This window comes from Diadema antillarum, unplaced genomic scaffold (genome assembly GCF_040938485.1).
Source record: "Diadema antillarum isolate AM-2024a unplaced genomic scaffold, OU_Dant_1.0 scf00000139, whole genome shotgun sequence".
Classification (NCBI taxonomy): domain Eukaryota; kingdom Metazoa; phylum Echinodermata; class Echinoidea; order Diadematoida; family Diadematidae; genus Diadema; species Diadema antillarum.
The window spans coordinates 3,511,537-3,528,965 of record NW_027271028.1 but is presented as its reverse complement, the minus strand read 5'-3'; the positions used below and the strand labels follow the sequence as shown (position 1 = coordinate 3,528,965).

Sequence of the window (17,429 nt, the reverse complement as noted above, 5' to 3'; positions counted from 1 at the left end):
CATACGAATTCTATTCTATTCTACAGAGATATATCATAAATACCCAGCCATCACTATTTCATACACACTCACAGAAAATTAGCAAACGGGATCACGCTGTGTTCTATCAATATAGTCACTAATTTCTCTCATTTTTAGCAATTATTGTGTATAATCAAGAGCTGATCATTGATCAAAGTGAATTTAAAACAAGGTAAAAATTACACAAACAAAACGGTATAACTATCATCACAATAAAATTATGGAATTTTGATATTCCTCATGCTTTCCAGAACAAGTGATATTGGTCGCATGACGTATGCAATTCAAATGAGTCGCCGGGGTCAACATCTCCAAACTCTTGTATAGAGAAGTATATAAAGATAATATCTTTGGTAGATATTTCAGTAACTAAAACCCCTTTCCACTAAAAGTCATATAATTGTATGTTATTTTACCACAAAAGCAATCTAGTGCAAAGTATGCAAAACGTGTCCTGTTCATTTCAATTTAAAAAGAGAGAAATCTAGTGAATACTTTTTACAGGTCAATTGAAGACTGGTATGTGTGTGCATAGAATCAGGGTTCATTTCATATGCACTATCCTCATGATGCAATACTGTAAATAACATGCGGCATGAAGACAAGCAATGAACATATAATTACGTTCAGACTTTGATATTTCGTGCTAACTTCTACTTCAAATTACATACATAATATTATTGAAGTGGATATAAGTTTACAAAGTTATAAAGACAATTTTTTATCCTGCAGGATTAAACAAATAAAACAAAATGAATAAAAAATATATAGATAAATAAGTAAATAAAGATTTGAATAAATAGATAGATAAATGAATAAATCAATCAATAAGTAAGTAAATAGTATATGTATCTATACTTTTTGTCAGATACATACAACGTTGGAAAGTATGAATCGCTGTTGTCAAAGGTAAGTCATCTTCTCACGCTATGGTTCAATTTTTTTTCCCAATCATACCCCCATCTCTTACGTTCAGCTTCGCTAATCGAGCGGCAGATTTCAAACTAGCAAAACCTGTTGCTCACAGATACGTCCTTCGAATCAGACTAAACAATTAAAAATTCATGGAAATATCAACAAAATGTTATTGATCATAGTCTCGTGGACTAAATTACGCAAGATTCTAACTGTGGGAACGCAGTGGAATCCTTGAGCGTATATATACACGATGAGTGATTACGAACTAAACACCATTTCATGCGAACATAAAAGTGAGGACACAATTTTGACAAAACAACCGAAAACAATGGAAGTGCTCACTTTGTTTGTTTGGGTGTTGCTATGTTTTGTTGCTTAGTGTAAGGACATTTTTAAAATACATTCTTCATTGTATGTACAAGGTGAAACACTCCACAAAATGGGAAAAAATATCGAAGATCATTAGCCTAAAAAGGTATGAAGACTGGCTCCAGGAACAACTATAATTCCGAAACGCATTTTCACCATGTTCATAAGCGATCGGTTCTGTACACGCCTAGCCATTAAGTTTCTACCAACTAGGCCTACTTGTAATACCATGCCTGTTACAAGTATTATTCAATTCAATTCAATAGTTTGTTTATTTCCATCATCAAAAAAAAGAAAAAGAGAACATGATTCAAAGCGGTACAAGTTGTCGATTTGTCTTTCATTCGTCTGATAAGGGCGATTTTTTTTTAAATACAATATAAAGTATATGCACGAATGATGTCATGAAAAACAGAAACAATGCACACTTTGTCATGGCAACAACAAAAAAAAAAGTAAGTAATCATAACGATGGAAAACATTGTTCTACTAAAAGGCCAAGCTTATAAGACGTGGAATTCTAACACTGGAATCAACTGGAAACAACGACAGCACCAGTTTGTTATACCAATAAAATATATTCATATCGAATTTATCTATATACCATCGTACATTTGCTCATTGATATATGATGCTGATACTATGAACAATACTTACTATGATTTTAGAATGCAAACATATGAAATATGTAACATAGCACATTTATGGCACAGACACTATTTGGCCGTGTATGCCAGGAAAATATGACCAAAAAAAAAGAAGATATACTTCGGTTTATTAAGAAAATTATGCTTCGGTGGTTTGTTTCATTCTTGTTACGAAAAACAGAAAACAGAGATATGATCATCCCCGATGAATATTGTACAGGTGTTTCATGTCCTGACAAAGTGTTAATCTGATTCTATGCTTAATTGCTAATGTTTCGTTCTTGTTGCTCTCGTTGTTGTTGTTGTTGTTGTAATTGTTGTTGTTTTCAATTTCAAATTTGACCTTATTTTTACTGCGATTGAATCCTTTGCAGATTCTGAATGCGACGTTAATTTTAATCCCCTGTTCTTTTCATTCCTTTTGAAATTTATGATAGACCTCTAATACTACAGAAAGCACAGTAATTTTCGTTTCTCCCTCACATTCCGGCGGAACGATATGTATCGTAATCACTATCAATGATTTTGTTGGAATAGTATCTATTACTAACCTTGCTTCTCATTTTCTACACGGGGACCTACCTCCGCTCACTCTCCACCCGCACTTAATCATCATTAATCTAAGGGATGGTATGGTTTTGGTCTAGATGGAGATCCAGGTTTGAACCTTTTTGTGAGACAATCATAAACCGCGCATATGAAATATAAAAGAGCATACGATTCTAAGAGGAATCAAAAGTTTATTTGATGAAAATCGGTTTTGAAATGGCTGAGATACCGAGATATCTAAACACAAAGTTAAACAAAGAGGTCTTAATAAAATGTGGGACCCACCTTTTATTAGGACCAATTTGTTTTGCATAAATTTCAATCATTTCAATACCGATTTCCATCAAATAAAACTTTTGATTCCTCATAGAATCGTACGCATTTTTATATTTCATAAACCTGATTTCTAATTATCTTGCAAAGAAATAAAACCTTAATCCCCATCTCAACCCAAATCATGCCAGCCCTCACTCAAACATACGTCCGAGAAATAGCCTGCATAACGATTTTGTTGTTGTTGTTGTTGTTGTCACGTGACCCCAACCCCGAACTCTCCTCGATGCTGATGTTAAACGTATTCTTACAGTTTCATTCTGCGTGAGGAATTCAGAAAATGTTTCAAAACTGAGCGGCACATTCTCAGGATATCGTTCTACTGTGCGCTAAAAAGTCATTGTATACAGGTCTTCATTCACCATTTTTCAAAGAAATTCGAGTAATATCATGCGTTTTGGCAAATGCCATAATTTTTACAATGATTTTGTGCGATATTGTTGGAATTCAGTAAGATATTTGTATTGTTGATGCAATTACTGTCAGTATTTACGCAGGTGCTATCGTGTCTTTTTGTGTCGCTGCTTCCATGGGAATTGGCTTTAGTTTATTGTGGGTTGAGAGGAGGGGGAGGGTGGACTGAACGATTACATACACAACATGCGCTGCGTAAGATTTCTGGAGTTGTTATCATAAGCCAGTTGAGTCGGTTTATTCAACATTTTTTTTAAATATATAAATGTGTCTATCAATTTGATTTTGTATGTATGTACGGAATTTATTTATGATATGTTGTTTTATGTTCTCCACGTTTTGATCTAAACACATAGTTCATATATGTACAAATCCCGCACTGTATTTCCTGTTATATTTTTATTGGACGATTAGAATGAAATTCGATTCAATTCAGTTTAATATAATTTGACATTACTGAAGTGTGTGACCTAAGACCTTGCACGTCTGACCTAACACGAGGTGCTTTTATGATGTTTATGTATATACATGCATATACATATACATAATGTGTGTATGTGTGTTTTGTGTGTGTGTGTTTATGCATTACCGTAGCATAAAGTGCTGTATGATTTTTTTCATTTGATAGAAGTACTCACAATAACTATAAACCTTTTTCGTTTCATGAAATTGCTGGATTTCAGTTCGAATATTCGAAGCAATCTCCCCAAAAATGAGATATGACGAAAAATTCAAAATAAAAGATCCCGTTCACAAAGCAAAAGCAAAAAAAAAAAAAAGAAAAAAACGGGAAAAGGGTCGACTCCCATTATACTAGGTAGTGTGAAACCGTATTTGCTCCGGGAGTGATCAAATTTTGATGATATCTAGGTATCTAAATATTCTGAATTGCATACTTGTTTTATCAAACAAGGTTTTTGTAGTGAATATTAAGATGATATACTTTCATTGTGTAATATGTTTGGTTTATCATCATCTGATTTTTTTTATAAATATTTATTTGGCAATTAATGCAGAAAAGTATCTGCAAATCAACAAATAATCATTCGTAGTGGTCATGGTAAGAACACTCGTCGTCGTCGTCGTCATCATCATCATCATCATCATCATCATCATTATCATCATTGTTAACAATATGTAACATCATCGTCATCAGAATGAAAATAACACCATAGTCCCATCAATGATGATGACAATATTAAGGATAACTAATCTCTTTTTTACAATCATAAACAATAGTAACGCTTATCATAAACGGAAAGATATTATTAAAAGATAATAAGGGTGGTAAGAGACAAAGGGATAATTAAACTTTTTATTGATTAGGAGAGAAAAACAAACAGATCAAACGAGGCGAAATGTAATCGGAGAGAGAAGAAAAGATGGGGGCGGAGGAGAATGACATATCCACAACATTTTTATGGAAGATGCAGTTGATTGACCTCTAGGGAAAAATAATAAGGAGTTGGAGAACTAGTGCGGGGTTGTCAGGGGAAATCTTTCATTATCCCAGCTGAAGAATGCGTATACAAGAAGTTGATCCGCGCTAATTAACAAAAAGAGCAAAGATCGCCAGTGAACCTTTCCTTTCCCAAGAAGGATATTAAAAATGATCTCGCCGGATGAAAGAATGAGACGGATTGTGAGATATCATGAACGATGAATCCGTAATGGATGGATTAATAATTGCGAAGAAGTAACCAAAAAAAAAAAAAAAAATGTCCAATACTTTACGATGGAAGCATCTTAGATGTTTAACATAACGTCATTAAAATTTCTTTGCGCAGGCAATGTAAAAGGCCAGTATCAAAGCTGGTAAGATTTCATCACAATGTCCTGGATCTTACCGTGGTTTTTATAATATAGGTCTATGTAATAATGTGATTTTGTTGAGTTCCCCGGAAGATACAATTTCACTGATACATCAAAAATCATAGATAAACCTGTACTGCATTGTTTCATACATACATTTTTTATGAGTCTATACTGAACACATATGTAGTGACATATGACCTAGATGGGATTTTAATGAAATGTTGCCTTAAAAAAAACCCAGAAATATTGTGTAGCTTGCGTTCTAACCGAAAGCACTTTACTTGTCGTTTAACAAGGACTACAAATAAATACAACATAATTTTTATGCATCATTTGAGCGTACAAAGAAGCCTATAGGTACCTGTATTGAATAGAACTGCGCTACATATCATTGCTTATAGTCAGCATAAAGCAATTATCTTGACCTTCGCCTCAATTATATCTGCTGCCGCCTGACTGGTCGACTGGCCTAAGGTGTGAATTTTCAGAAAATAGGCATTTATTCAAACTCAACGCACACTCCTCGCCATTCACTTTAAAAACGTGAGCGGAATGTACAGAGAATAGAGCTCCTTTAGAATGTTAGAATTTTAGAATGTTAAGGGGGAGATGAGGAGGAGGAGGGGGGGGGGGGGGGTTGATCACGCAGGGGGAAGTAGAATTGCCGAAGTGAGGGAAGGGAGCAACTGCTTGGCGTTAGGTTGCACGGGAAGAGAATTTAAGACGGGTCACAGAAGTGTGTCACCCAGTTTGACAGCCAGGGGTGGCTAGACGTGGAGGTCACTGACCAGCTAACTCCGACGGCAGCTCCGAAATACCCCGAGCTCTCTCCCCTACCAGCCTCGCTCGCGGTTACCACGGCGAGTCGCCGCCCGTCACAGCTGCCGCGTACACTGTATATATCCCAACTCGCAACATCAGTGTATCCAGGCCTGGAAAGTTTAATATATAGTTGTATGTGTGTATTGTGTTCTCCGCAGTTTTGTTCTTATTTCTCCCCTTTCTTCAATGAAAATTTGTTTTACCCAGTCATCACCATCATTGTACGATCATTCACGTGTTCTCCATGTCTACTTTACATTTCCTATATGCTACACTCGCTTCTTTATCCATCTCCCTTATTTTCCTTCATATCTCCCATTTTTCTCCTTTCCTCCGATTCATCTTCTTGGTCTCTTCCCCATCTTCTTTTTCATGCCTTCTCTGATCTTGGCTTGTCCAAGCAGTGGTTTATTATCATACTAGTAATCACTGGTAGCAAGAGGGGACTATATTCCTTAATTTAAAAACAAGTAATGATTTGATATAAATAAATAAATAAACATATATATATATATATATATATATATATATATACATACATAAATATATATATATATATATATATATATATATATATATATATATACATACATAAATATATATATATATACATATATATATATATATATAAATATATATATATATATATATATATATATATATATATATATGTGTGTGTGTGTGTTGTATATATAATCAATTCAATTTTAAACTATTATAATCGTCATCAGCCGGTTAAGAATAGAAGTGGAAATGTTTCTGAATTAAAATGACAGTTTGACTACAAAAACTTAACATTTCTTTTGATGCTGCATAATATTTGAAAAATTCAATTTTAAAGCGTTCTAACAACAGTCATGATATTTTAAGTCATCTGCTTTAAACAAATGTATCTTACTGATTTATGATTTGGGATTGTGGGGTTTTTTTTCTCTCTCTCTTTTCACGCCCAAGAGCAGAAACCAATGTTCTTTATAATTTTTACCTGCCTCAGCAAAGGCTTGTCTTTCGACTGGGAGTTATTAATGCCTACACAGCGTATGACTGTTGGCTCCTAGCGAAAAAAAAATGATTGGTAAACTCCAGCGAAACTTTGTGATTGAAGTTAGTATCCTCTTTTGCACGACTGTGAATTTGAAGAAAATAGACAACAGGTCTGTCATTGTTACAGATAATTTTACAAACATGTTTTTTCTGTGTTTTCACAAATTAATTGATCCTGCTGCAACATTAATTGATCTTTGTCGTAAGAACGCTACTGCGCAATATTCTTTGTTTATCATACGTTTGCAAAAAATATGTATTCATGTTTGTTTGTTGAGAAGAAATGCAGAAACCAAACCAAATCAAATCAGGAATCAAATTAAAACACGCTGGATTGCAGGATTTGATTCACTCGAAAATGTTGAAAAATGTTTTATTTCAACGAGTAAAACCCATTTGTCAAATCTGGCATCTGTTTGTAGCATCGTTGTTAGTGTCATTATCAATGTGATGATAATGATGAAAAAATGTTATCATTATTATTATCATAATTATTATCATTATCATTATTATTATTACCATAGTACAGTTATTGTAATCATGATTGTAGCATTATTTCATTACCGTCGTTATCATATTCATTACCTTAACATTATTATGTAATTCTGTGTATATATTTTCTTTCACCTTGAAACAAGCACTGTTTATGTTATACTTTATAAAACATTTGTATTATATATATATATATATATATTTACATATGAATTTCAAATGCTTTAACCGAGCATATATAGATTAATTTGGATATATGTGTTATTTTTGAATTGCTTTTTTTTTCGGGTGATCTACGTTTTACAAGCTTTGCTTTTCAGTAGATCAGAGCTCTTTTCCATCGCTTTGTTTATTCTTGGTTTCTATTGCACAGTGTGCATTATTTTCCCGATATATAATCATCTGTGTAATGTATTTCGTATTATATTTCATGATCTATATATATATATATATATATATATATATATATACATATGTATATATTTTCAAATTTCTCAATAACACGAATTGACAAATGTATACTTTGTATTATGTATTACTTTTTGTTGATGGAAATAAAACTTGAAATGGAATTGAATTGAAAGATTAATGTCATCATTACTGTCAATACCTTTCAAGCCCGTGTCGCCAATTTAATGATTTCGTGACGCAGTTTTCCTCATGTACTTAGGCCTACACCGCATTTTATTTTTTTTTCAGTTCATTGTTCCGTTTATTTGTTACGTCAGAAACAAACCAAGTTGCGCAGACAAGGATTTTGATGATGTAGTCCGCATTTATCATTTAACTCTCTCAAAATGATCTTCCATCCCAATTAATGCAGCTTTACTGATAATAATAATAATAAAAAAGACACACTTCACAATGTGCAGACATTCTAGAATGGTCAAACATGATACTGACATTCATTGCTAATGGAGGAAACAACTGTACATGATGAGGTAGAATGAGAGAGAGAAAAAAAACAGTTGGGGAAGAATTAAAAGAGGGGTGGGAGAGTAAGAAAAAGGAAAGATACATGTAAAAAAAAGGGTAACGAGACAATGGTAGAATCAGAGAAGGTTAGCGGACGGAGGAAGGAATGGAGGGGGGAGAGAGACAGCCCCAACCAGCGAGCGGGCGAACGAAGAGGAGAGAGAGGGAGACTTATGGTTGAGAGTAGTTCATTGAGACTGAGGAAAGGAATAAGATTTCCGACGCTCCAGCCCAAGGGTAGACGATTCAATACCAAACATAATTTCCATGCTAAATGTAATTTTAGAAATCTAACCGCGCTCAATTGCCCTTTTCCACTTATCCCCTCTTTATTTAGAGAATGTGCCCAACGCACTGGAGTTCAATGTCTTCCCCCGCTCACCGGGCAAGCGGTATAATAGACGCCGGGAGCGCGGGGGAGGGAAAGTACTTGAAGTCGTGTATATTGCTGGATGGATACATGCGCCGTGCCACCCTCGTACGGGGCTGGCGTGCAGTGCCGGCGATTCGTTCGCCAATGAATTTGATTAATAACATACATATCAAAGCGGGTGCGTCATCGCTTTTGCAATAATACGCGCTGCTGATCATCGGCGATTCTTGGAGAAGAAATTATTTAAGACAAATACAGAAGTCTCGAGGCGGTCAGACTATATGCTGTCGGAGTGAGAGACGTGGCATGAGAGGTTAGGACCTATGTCATATCATTTTTTTTTTTGTGGGGGGGGGGGAGGGTTGGATGGATGGGTGAGGTAAGGTTTTCAAGCAACGCATAAACATTTTCGCAAATCCCATACCAGTCCTCCCATTCAATGCTTGTCATGCCTTTTTGATTTACCACCGCTGCGATCTTGTTGTTGTTATTCCTTCTTGCATGAAATCTTAATAGCAGATTACGATTGAAAATTTGACAGCAAACTTTAAAAAAACGACAAATTTGTATAATGGCGCCTTCGAATAGGTGCAGTTAAGGATAACAATGCGGCAGAAACCTTATTTCTATAATTGCTCTCGAGAGAAAAATCAGGAGAAAAGGACTACAAATGACTACTTTTCATTGCTGTTATTGTTTGTAATTGTTGCTAATTTTAATAATTTAATCTAATTGTTAATTTTACTCCTGTTGTTTATTCTCTCTGTTGTGTGCGGTGATTTGTTAGTAATAGTTGTTTTTTTGTGTGTGTATCATATTCTTTCTGCTGTGTTTGGCAATTCGTTTTGTATTCTGCGGTAAGGCCGTATTTTGCCTCCATACGTAATGACTCACATCTACCGAAGACCACTGGAACAAAAAGAACGTGCGGAATGGACAGCTACATATGAGTAGTTGTGTTATGCTTGTCTGTGCTATGCCAAACGATATCAGCAGTGTGTAGTTAACTACTTATAGAATGGGTTCAAAGGGACTCGAATGCACACAAGAGTATATAAAAAAAGATGAATGATTGGAGGTGGATAGTTTAAAGAAAATTTTATTTTATGGAGGAAAGTAGAATTACTCTCAAAAGATAATGAGACGGAATAGATACAGATCTCACGTGTAACAACCAGACTCATAATTGAATTGAATGAAATAAAACTCATAAGTCCAATCTTGGTATAGAGTAAATCTGAATGCCTGATATTCCAAGCAGGTAGATAAGCCTTGATCTCACTCAAATAGCACTATTATCCAATAAAGCAATTCTTTCCCAAACGTATATTCGCACTTTCATCTTCGCGCTGACACTCATAGGACTTAGCCGCGCTGCAACACACACACACAAACACAAGCACACTCACGACCAACTGACAGAAACACACACACACACAAACACAAACACAAACATACTCACAACTTACAGACAGACAAACAAACACACTCACGATAGACAGACAGACAGACAAACAAAAAGACACACACTCACGACAGACACGTAACACACACATACACACACACGAATATAAATCTGACCAAAGAACTCATGTGTATAGTGACAGCTAGCTAGAATTAACCCGCTCCCTTTGGGCCCTCATTGACTTGCTATACACAATCCACCAGTTCCCGCACACAATGGGTTAAATTCCACTGCTCATCTGACAGGTACTTATCCTGATGTCAAACACAGTATACAGCACTTAAAGCGGGAGTCACGATTCAAAGCGTACCAACAGAGCATTTACCAGTTGGTCTTGGAACGACACGGTAAATTTCCTAAAAACAGACATTGAAGGACAAAGTTTGAAGGACATGTTATTTTTTTAAGAATTAAGCTGATAGAGCAATAAATGGAAAACGTAGTAATGACCTTACAATGTCACGTTTTAGCTGGAGAATTTTCTGCTTCCCTCAACCATTTCCTTTGCTTCTCCTACTCTCTCATCCTCCCCCCCCCCCCCCCCCAAAAAAAGAAGTATAAACATAGTATTACCCGTTTTAGGTCCATGCAGCTTTAGAACTGAAAATTCGGGGTCCTTGCGGGAATGAGGAAATCATTGACATGAGTAAGAAAATGAGAGGGAAAACGAAAAGGGAATCAGTGATCCTGAACAAATCTAATGAGCATTTTCTCACCCTCATAAGATTCCCGACCTGCATACGCCACAGCAACGTTGAATTGAGTAGCCAAAACAACAAAAATGGTCCCCAATTTACTTTAACCCTGGCAACCAAGCCACGAACTCTCCTTCCTCCTGCTGGACGAGGAAAGTAGAGAACTTAGGGGGTTTGTTTGTGTGTATGTGTGTACCATTATGTGTGTTATTTTTGTCTGAAGGTGCTCAGTTACGTTATCATTTGCGGAAGTAACTGCGATTTCATTATTGGTGCGATTTTTCTTTCCAGATATTCAATTACTAGCAGCCACCGAAGATGGGGCGATACACTGAGACGGAATAACCTTGTAACGGACAAGAGAGCACATTTCCGTCATGAAAAACGTTTTATTCTATATATACAAAAAAAAATGTTTCACTTCCAAATACCCTTGTAAAGACACGGACACGTAAATTACATTACCTTTTCCACTCTTACGAAAATTTTCGTTCAAACATCACCCGAGAGTAGTAATTTGATAGAACTTCTTTTAATCGCGTTTACAAATAAACTTTTTAAAGGGGTGATGTGGAAGCAAAGTGATGAACTAAGTGAAGAATAGTTACTACTACCTTTCTCACGTTTGATTTACTTTTCAGGTTCGTATTTTCGTATTCTTTGTTGTTGTTTTTTCTTCATTGTTACGTTGAAGCCCCTTGACTACCTCTCGTTGTCGTTCACGGGGCTGTGATGAAGTTCGTGACGTCACTCCAGTCCATAGGTGATATCTGGCATCTCTGCTATTGTTGTTCATCAAATAACGCTCCGGCGACGCCAGAGAACCAGTGTTCTATACAACTTGCAAAGGGGGAAATAGACGTAGGAGCAAAAATCTTTGACACTATTATTTCCACTATCAAATCTTTGACAGGTTATTGAAATCTGATTTGTTCAAGTAATGCTAGGTTCATCCGCGCCTATAAAGTACATAGACTTTCTCTCTGTGCGCATGCGCGCGCATAATTTTCTGATATTGTATCCCCGTCCTAAACCTATATTTGTTACAATGTCAGAACTATTGTGAATAATATACAAATGTACTTTTCGCAAAAGTGGGCAAGTATTTCGTGGATTTAAAGAAAAGAATCTAAGACACTCATGGAACCTGAAATATTCAAAAATATAAAAAAGGAGAAATGTGCGTTGAAGAGACTCAGGGAAAGAGAAATGAATGAACTAAGTAGCAGCTGAGGACTATTTACTACACAGAACACAACAATTTATGCTTTGAATCTAATCTAATAGTTTATGGGGGAAAAAAGCCACATCACCAGGACATGAATGACACGTGATGTTTGTTGGGCGTGGATGACCCCCGTGAGTCATGGAACGGTCATGTCAAGCGTCCCCTTCTCGGCGAAATTAGATGGACAGCTGAAAAATTAAATTACGTTCCAGTCATCTGCAAATGACGAGCTTTTTTTTTCCCGCCATATGAACATGGCGTAACAGTGCCAACGAATGTAGTTCAACGACATGATTAAAAACAATCAAATGATATTGCAATGCAATTCAATGTACATAAATACTGTATATATATATATATATATATATATATATATATATATATTCATAAATATATACATATATATATGAATTATATATATATATATATATATATATATATATATATATATATATATATATATATATATATATTTAATTATTTATTTATTTATTTATTTATTTATTTATATTGTAAAGTATCTATAGGTAATGCCCTTAAGGATCCATTTATCTACTTCTTTCATTTTTTAATCATCATCTTGCTTTAGAGCTATTAGATGACAAATCGCTTTCTTTTTGTCCGTGATACAGAGAAGAAACGGGAAATGTAACATTTGGCGCAGTATGATTGTGTCGCCATTATCTCTGCACGCGCTACGGAATTTCTCACACGAAACAACCGGAAAGCGAAGAGCTGGAAATGGCGTATTTTGTGTCGTCCCCGTAGTACCCTTCAAGGCATCATACCCTCCAATGGCATGGTTGCTTGAAATATTGAATAATGAGGCCATTTCTCTGGCGATTGAACAAACATACGCGTGTTATTCTATCCTAATATCACACGCTCACACTCAACTCGGTCTATAACCATTCGCCGAGCATGCTGCTGCAGTATTCATACGAAACCATTATCTTGACAATATCTATCGCATTTATCGAATGTCTTTTCTTCGTCTCTCAGCTAATTCGGTATTTCCTGAGCAATTATTAGAACACATAACTTCTTCCTTGCTCTAACTCTTCCATCATTCTTACATACAATTAACGTGAAGAGCGTGTGATGTGGGTTTTTGTGACGAACTTACTGTACCAAGGCATAACCATGTCATCAGCATAAAATCTATGTAGATGCACTTCCAATAATATGAATATATATATATATATATATATATATATATATATATATATATATATATATATCCTAAATGTTAAAAAGGGTAATTACGGTGGAGTAGATGGTAAAGGGTAGATGATGGTAAAATGAACTCAAAGATAACTTATGTGAGAAGCTTTCTTGTTGGCTTGAGCTTGTTTTTCTACATATTTTGCCACTAAAAGATATCTTTTTTGGTAAGGAAAGCACATTTCTCTGAAATTCCTAAAATTGTTTAATAAATAAACAAAGCAATGAAAAAATACATTAAGTAAAAATGCATGTTTGTGTGTTTACATGTATGTACACATGAGTGTATGTGTGTATGTATGCATGCTGCGTGTATGTAAATAAGTATGTGCATTTATCATTCTTCGTTTTCAAAATGATTGGTTCTCATACAAGTATAATACGAGCTTTTTAAGAGTATCCGCCATAACCGTTTTTGGCATTTCCAGCACTTACTCAAGCACTGAAATAACGGCTAAAATCGGTTGTAGGCCCTGCATGGTTTCCTTTTTATTCACTATTACACCACATAGAACGATGCCTACACACAATGTTAAAAGCATGAGGAACAGGTATTAGAGTAACAGCACCCCCGAAGCGTAGGCAGACAACAACACATATAGAAGGGGGCACACCGCCAGTTTTACAAGTTAATTTGACGGGGATATGAAAGTCATTACTTGTTCGTTTTCCACGAAGACGTTCCCAAACTCTGGAGGTATAGAGAGACTAGAATAGAAAGAGGGGGAGGGGAGGGGAGGGGAGGGGGAGGAGGGGAGAGGAGGGGGAGGGGGATTCGTACGTGAAATATTCACAGATTCTGCACAGTGATCCGTCAATCCGTTTCCATTAATGACCCCGTAATGGTCCTATAGATGCCACCCCCATCCCCCTCCAGGAGATTTTTAATCTTGCGCATGTATACATCTTGAATGAAAGAGAAGGAGAATCGCGAAGGGGGAAGGGGAATGATTCATATGATTTTTGGTATAATTTGACCGTCGCTTTATTCTGCTCACTCTACCCCCCTTTTCCCCAGCCCCTTTCATCATCCACTTTCTTCATACACCAACAGCAATTGATTTACATGTGTGAATAGGAATAACGGATGGAAGACCAACTGTACGAGAATCATTCGGCCAAATCAAAGCGGCATATTTGTACCTGTCACATCGTTAATAATTCAGAATCCTGAACGAACAAGACGCGCTGCGCTGGTGACAACGTCCGCTGGATTTTTTTTTTCTTTCTTTCTTTCTTTCTTTTTTTCAAATATGGCCCGCCGGGTCCTCCCCGTAACATCATCAACATCGACCCCCGACGGCTGGACGACTACAGAAGCACATGCAGACAGACAAAAACAGACAGACAGACAGACACATACACACACATACACACACATTCATATACATAGAAATACAAGACATGACAAAGTCAATTTTATCAGAAGAGATAGCAAGGAAGAAGAATAGGGAGAGAAATGGAAGCAGAAGGAAACAAAATGTGGTGAATTTGAACTTTTAATAAAGAGAAGAAAACTTTATTGTACTTTGTAATTGATGCTCTTTTCCTTGCTCTTACATTGCTGATTGCTGATCAGCTGGTAACATAATATCATCCTATGCTGCTGGAAGATGTCCACTTTCACTATTTACCTATTGATTGTAGAGGACAGAAAAAGTGTACAAGTTTAAGTTGTACAGCTTATATATGTTTATATTACATCACATAACATGGACAAAGATGGATAAATATGCACATACACTCACACTTAAAAAACGTACATACATACAACGCGTGTACACATGATTTATCACATTTATTATCATTATTTTCTCTTTTTCTTAGAAAAAAGGAGAATATGCACTGATATCAAGGTCTTGTTCTAAGACTATTTCATCTGTGCGAAGACGACGTTGACTCAGTGCCGTTGACCTCGGCTAGCTTGGGTTCATGGTTGTCACAGAGTTAGGCAGAAAAGTGCGCCACTATAATGTTCGCGCGCAGGAGGCACTGCTCAGAGTTAGACAATTTTGTACAAAGGCGGCAAACCCGTTAGCCCGGTCATAGGTGGCCATTATACAGGTCTGTTAAGGTTATTTCACATCAATGACTGGCAATATTGGCCCTTAGCTACCAGGAATTATTGCATTCACGCAACGCGAAAAGTGCCCTTCGTGCTACGACCTTTGTAGTGGGACGTTGTACCTCAAAAATATTCGAGTATTACTGCGCACCGCACAGTCCTAATATCTTTCCAAGTCTCGACAATTATAGTGAAAAGCAAGTCTGACGGGAACGCGAAACCGAAGCGCAAAAAGAAGAATATCAAAGCCGTATCCAAATTTGAAATTATAATAGAATAAAATGACATCACAAGAACTGTTCAAAACAAAGACACATACAAAAAGACAAGCTATATCTTTTTTTAACGAAATAAACTTAAATGATTGGAGAACATTCATAGCATTCTTTCTCATTCTCTCTCGTTCACGAAACATGTCTTTAATTTGATATGTATTCATCCTATGTTAGAGTCATTATGACACACGCTGTGGTTTAAAGGAGTAATATCTTTCGTTTGGCCTGGACTATAATTTCATGAAAATAAATCAAAAGGGAACTGAATATCCTCTTGAGGTATGGGAAAAGTTTTGGTTGTATAGTCACAATGACAATGATTACAAACACATACTGTATATCAAACCATTACATTCTTGTAAAATGCTATAAATTTAACTGCGCCTTCTCAGGCAGAAGATACTGGTTCATCCTGTTATTCGTAATTCGATTATGAATGGGTTGGGGGGGGGACCATCAAAAAACTGCAACTAACACAACATGCTAGTTTAAAAATTACTTGCTAGTCAATGTTTCAGGGGTCACATAATCATAGAGAAGGGAAATCTAGACAGAAAAGGAAGACTTGAGACCCACAAACATTTGTCATTTTCGCAGATCGACATAGACTAACCTTTATTGGTAGAAGCAGTGCCTTTGATTGTATCAAGTTGATAAAATGGCGCCCCGTATAAGCTGTGGATCATCATCATCATCATCAACCTGAACAAACAGAGTAGGCATACAGGCCATTTTTACCAATGGTATTTGAGAATCATAGAAAACGAAATGAAGTTTGTCTTTTACGTCAATAAACAAATAAATATGACAAAAAAAATACGAAACACAAATGGGGGAATTTGGCTGAAGGAAAAAAATGGAGATACAAAACATAGTGTGCGGAAAAGCTGTAATAAATGCTTTTTAACCCATATAGCGTGTTTGTTGTTTGTCAGACTTCAACTGGTGTTGCCAATTTGGAGAAGTGCTTATTTGCTGGTGAGGATTTAAAGATTTACATGCTTGACACTTCGCGTTATAGCGAGACTTGATAAAAATAAAAATTCTTAGACAATGTCCGGCTTTTCGACACGCCTGTATAAAAATGTCGAGGCAAGAGAAATTATACATATTAGAGAATAAGTATAAATAAAGAATTCCTCTTAATACCATCAGCAAAAGGCGTCCCTTAGCAAATGGCAATGGACAACGCTTGCATCGGGCTACACAATCCCAGTGCTCTTTTCACTGAGCGATGTTCAATGCTTAATTGCACACGTTCTCTTCAGAGTATTTCATCAGTGGCACGAGCTTAATTTGTGAACAGAGTCCTCAAGGTAATGAGACAAAAAAAAAGAAAGAACATAAATCAGATGAACAAGGACGGTCGAAAGCACTTTAAGATCTTGCACTTTGCAGTGCGTATACCATCAAATATATGGTCTTTTGCGGAAAGATTGTTTTCTTGTGTAAATTAAATCGTAATTGAATTGCGCTCTGCATTGCCGTGAAAGCGTCTGAGGAGGAGAGTGTTTGGTGAAGTGCAGTGTAGCAGAGTGACGTGAGCTGCGTAGCAGACGTACTCCGTATTAATATCGAACTACAATAGCCAATAGAATGTGAGTTGCCGGTGGGAGAGGGTGCAGAATGATGTTTAAAAAAAGTGTAGAAAGCACACGGAATGAGAAGTGAACAAAACTAAATCCGACAGGGGTGTGATAATTAT

General features: G+C 36.2%; 1 protein-coding gene across 2 annotated transcripts in view; it reads right to left on the bottom strand.

Annotated features, from left to right (window-relative positions):
* Window positions 1-17,429, bottom strand: part of LOC139721198 (nuclear receptor subfamily 2 group F member 1-B-like) — a 154,911-nt gene that overhangs the window by 127,876 nt on the left and 9,606 nt on the right. Inside the window, exon 2 of one of the 2 annotated variants that reach the window (XM_071632525.1) lies at window positions 16,338-16,426. The exons of the other annotated variant lie outside the window; for it this stretch is intronic. Within the exon in view, the coding sequence (XP_071488626.1) occupies window positions 16,338-16,422 (85 nt within the window). The 5' untranslated portion in view covers window positions 16,423-16,426. The remainder of the gene's footprint in view (window positions 1-16,337; window positions 16,427-17,429) is intronic. 2 annotated transcript variants of the gene reach the window in all.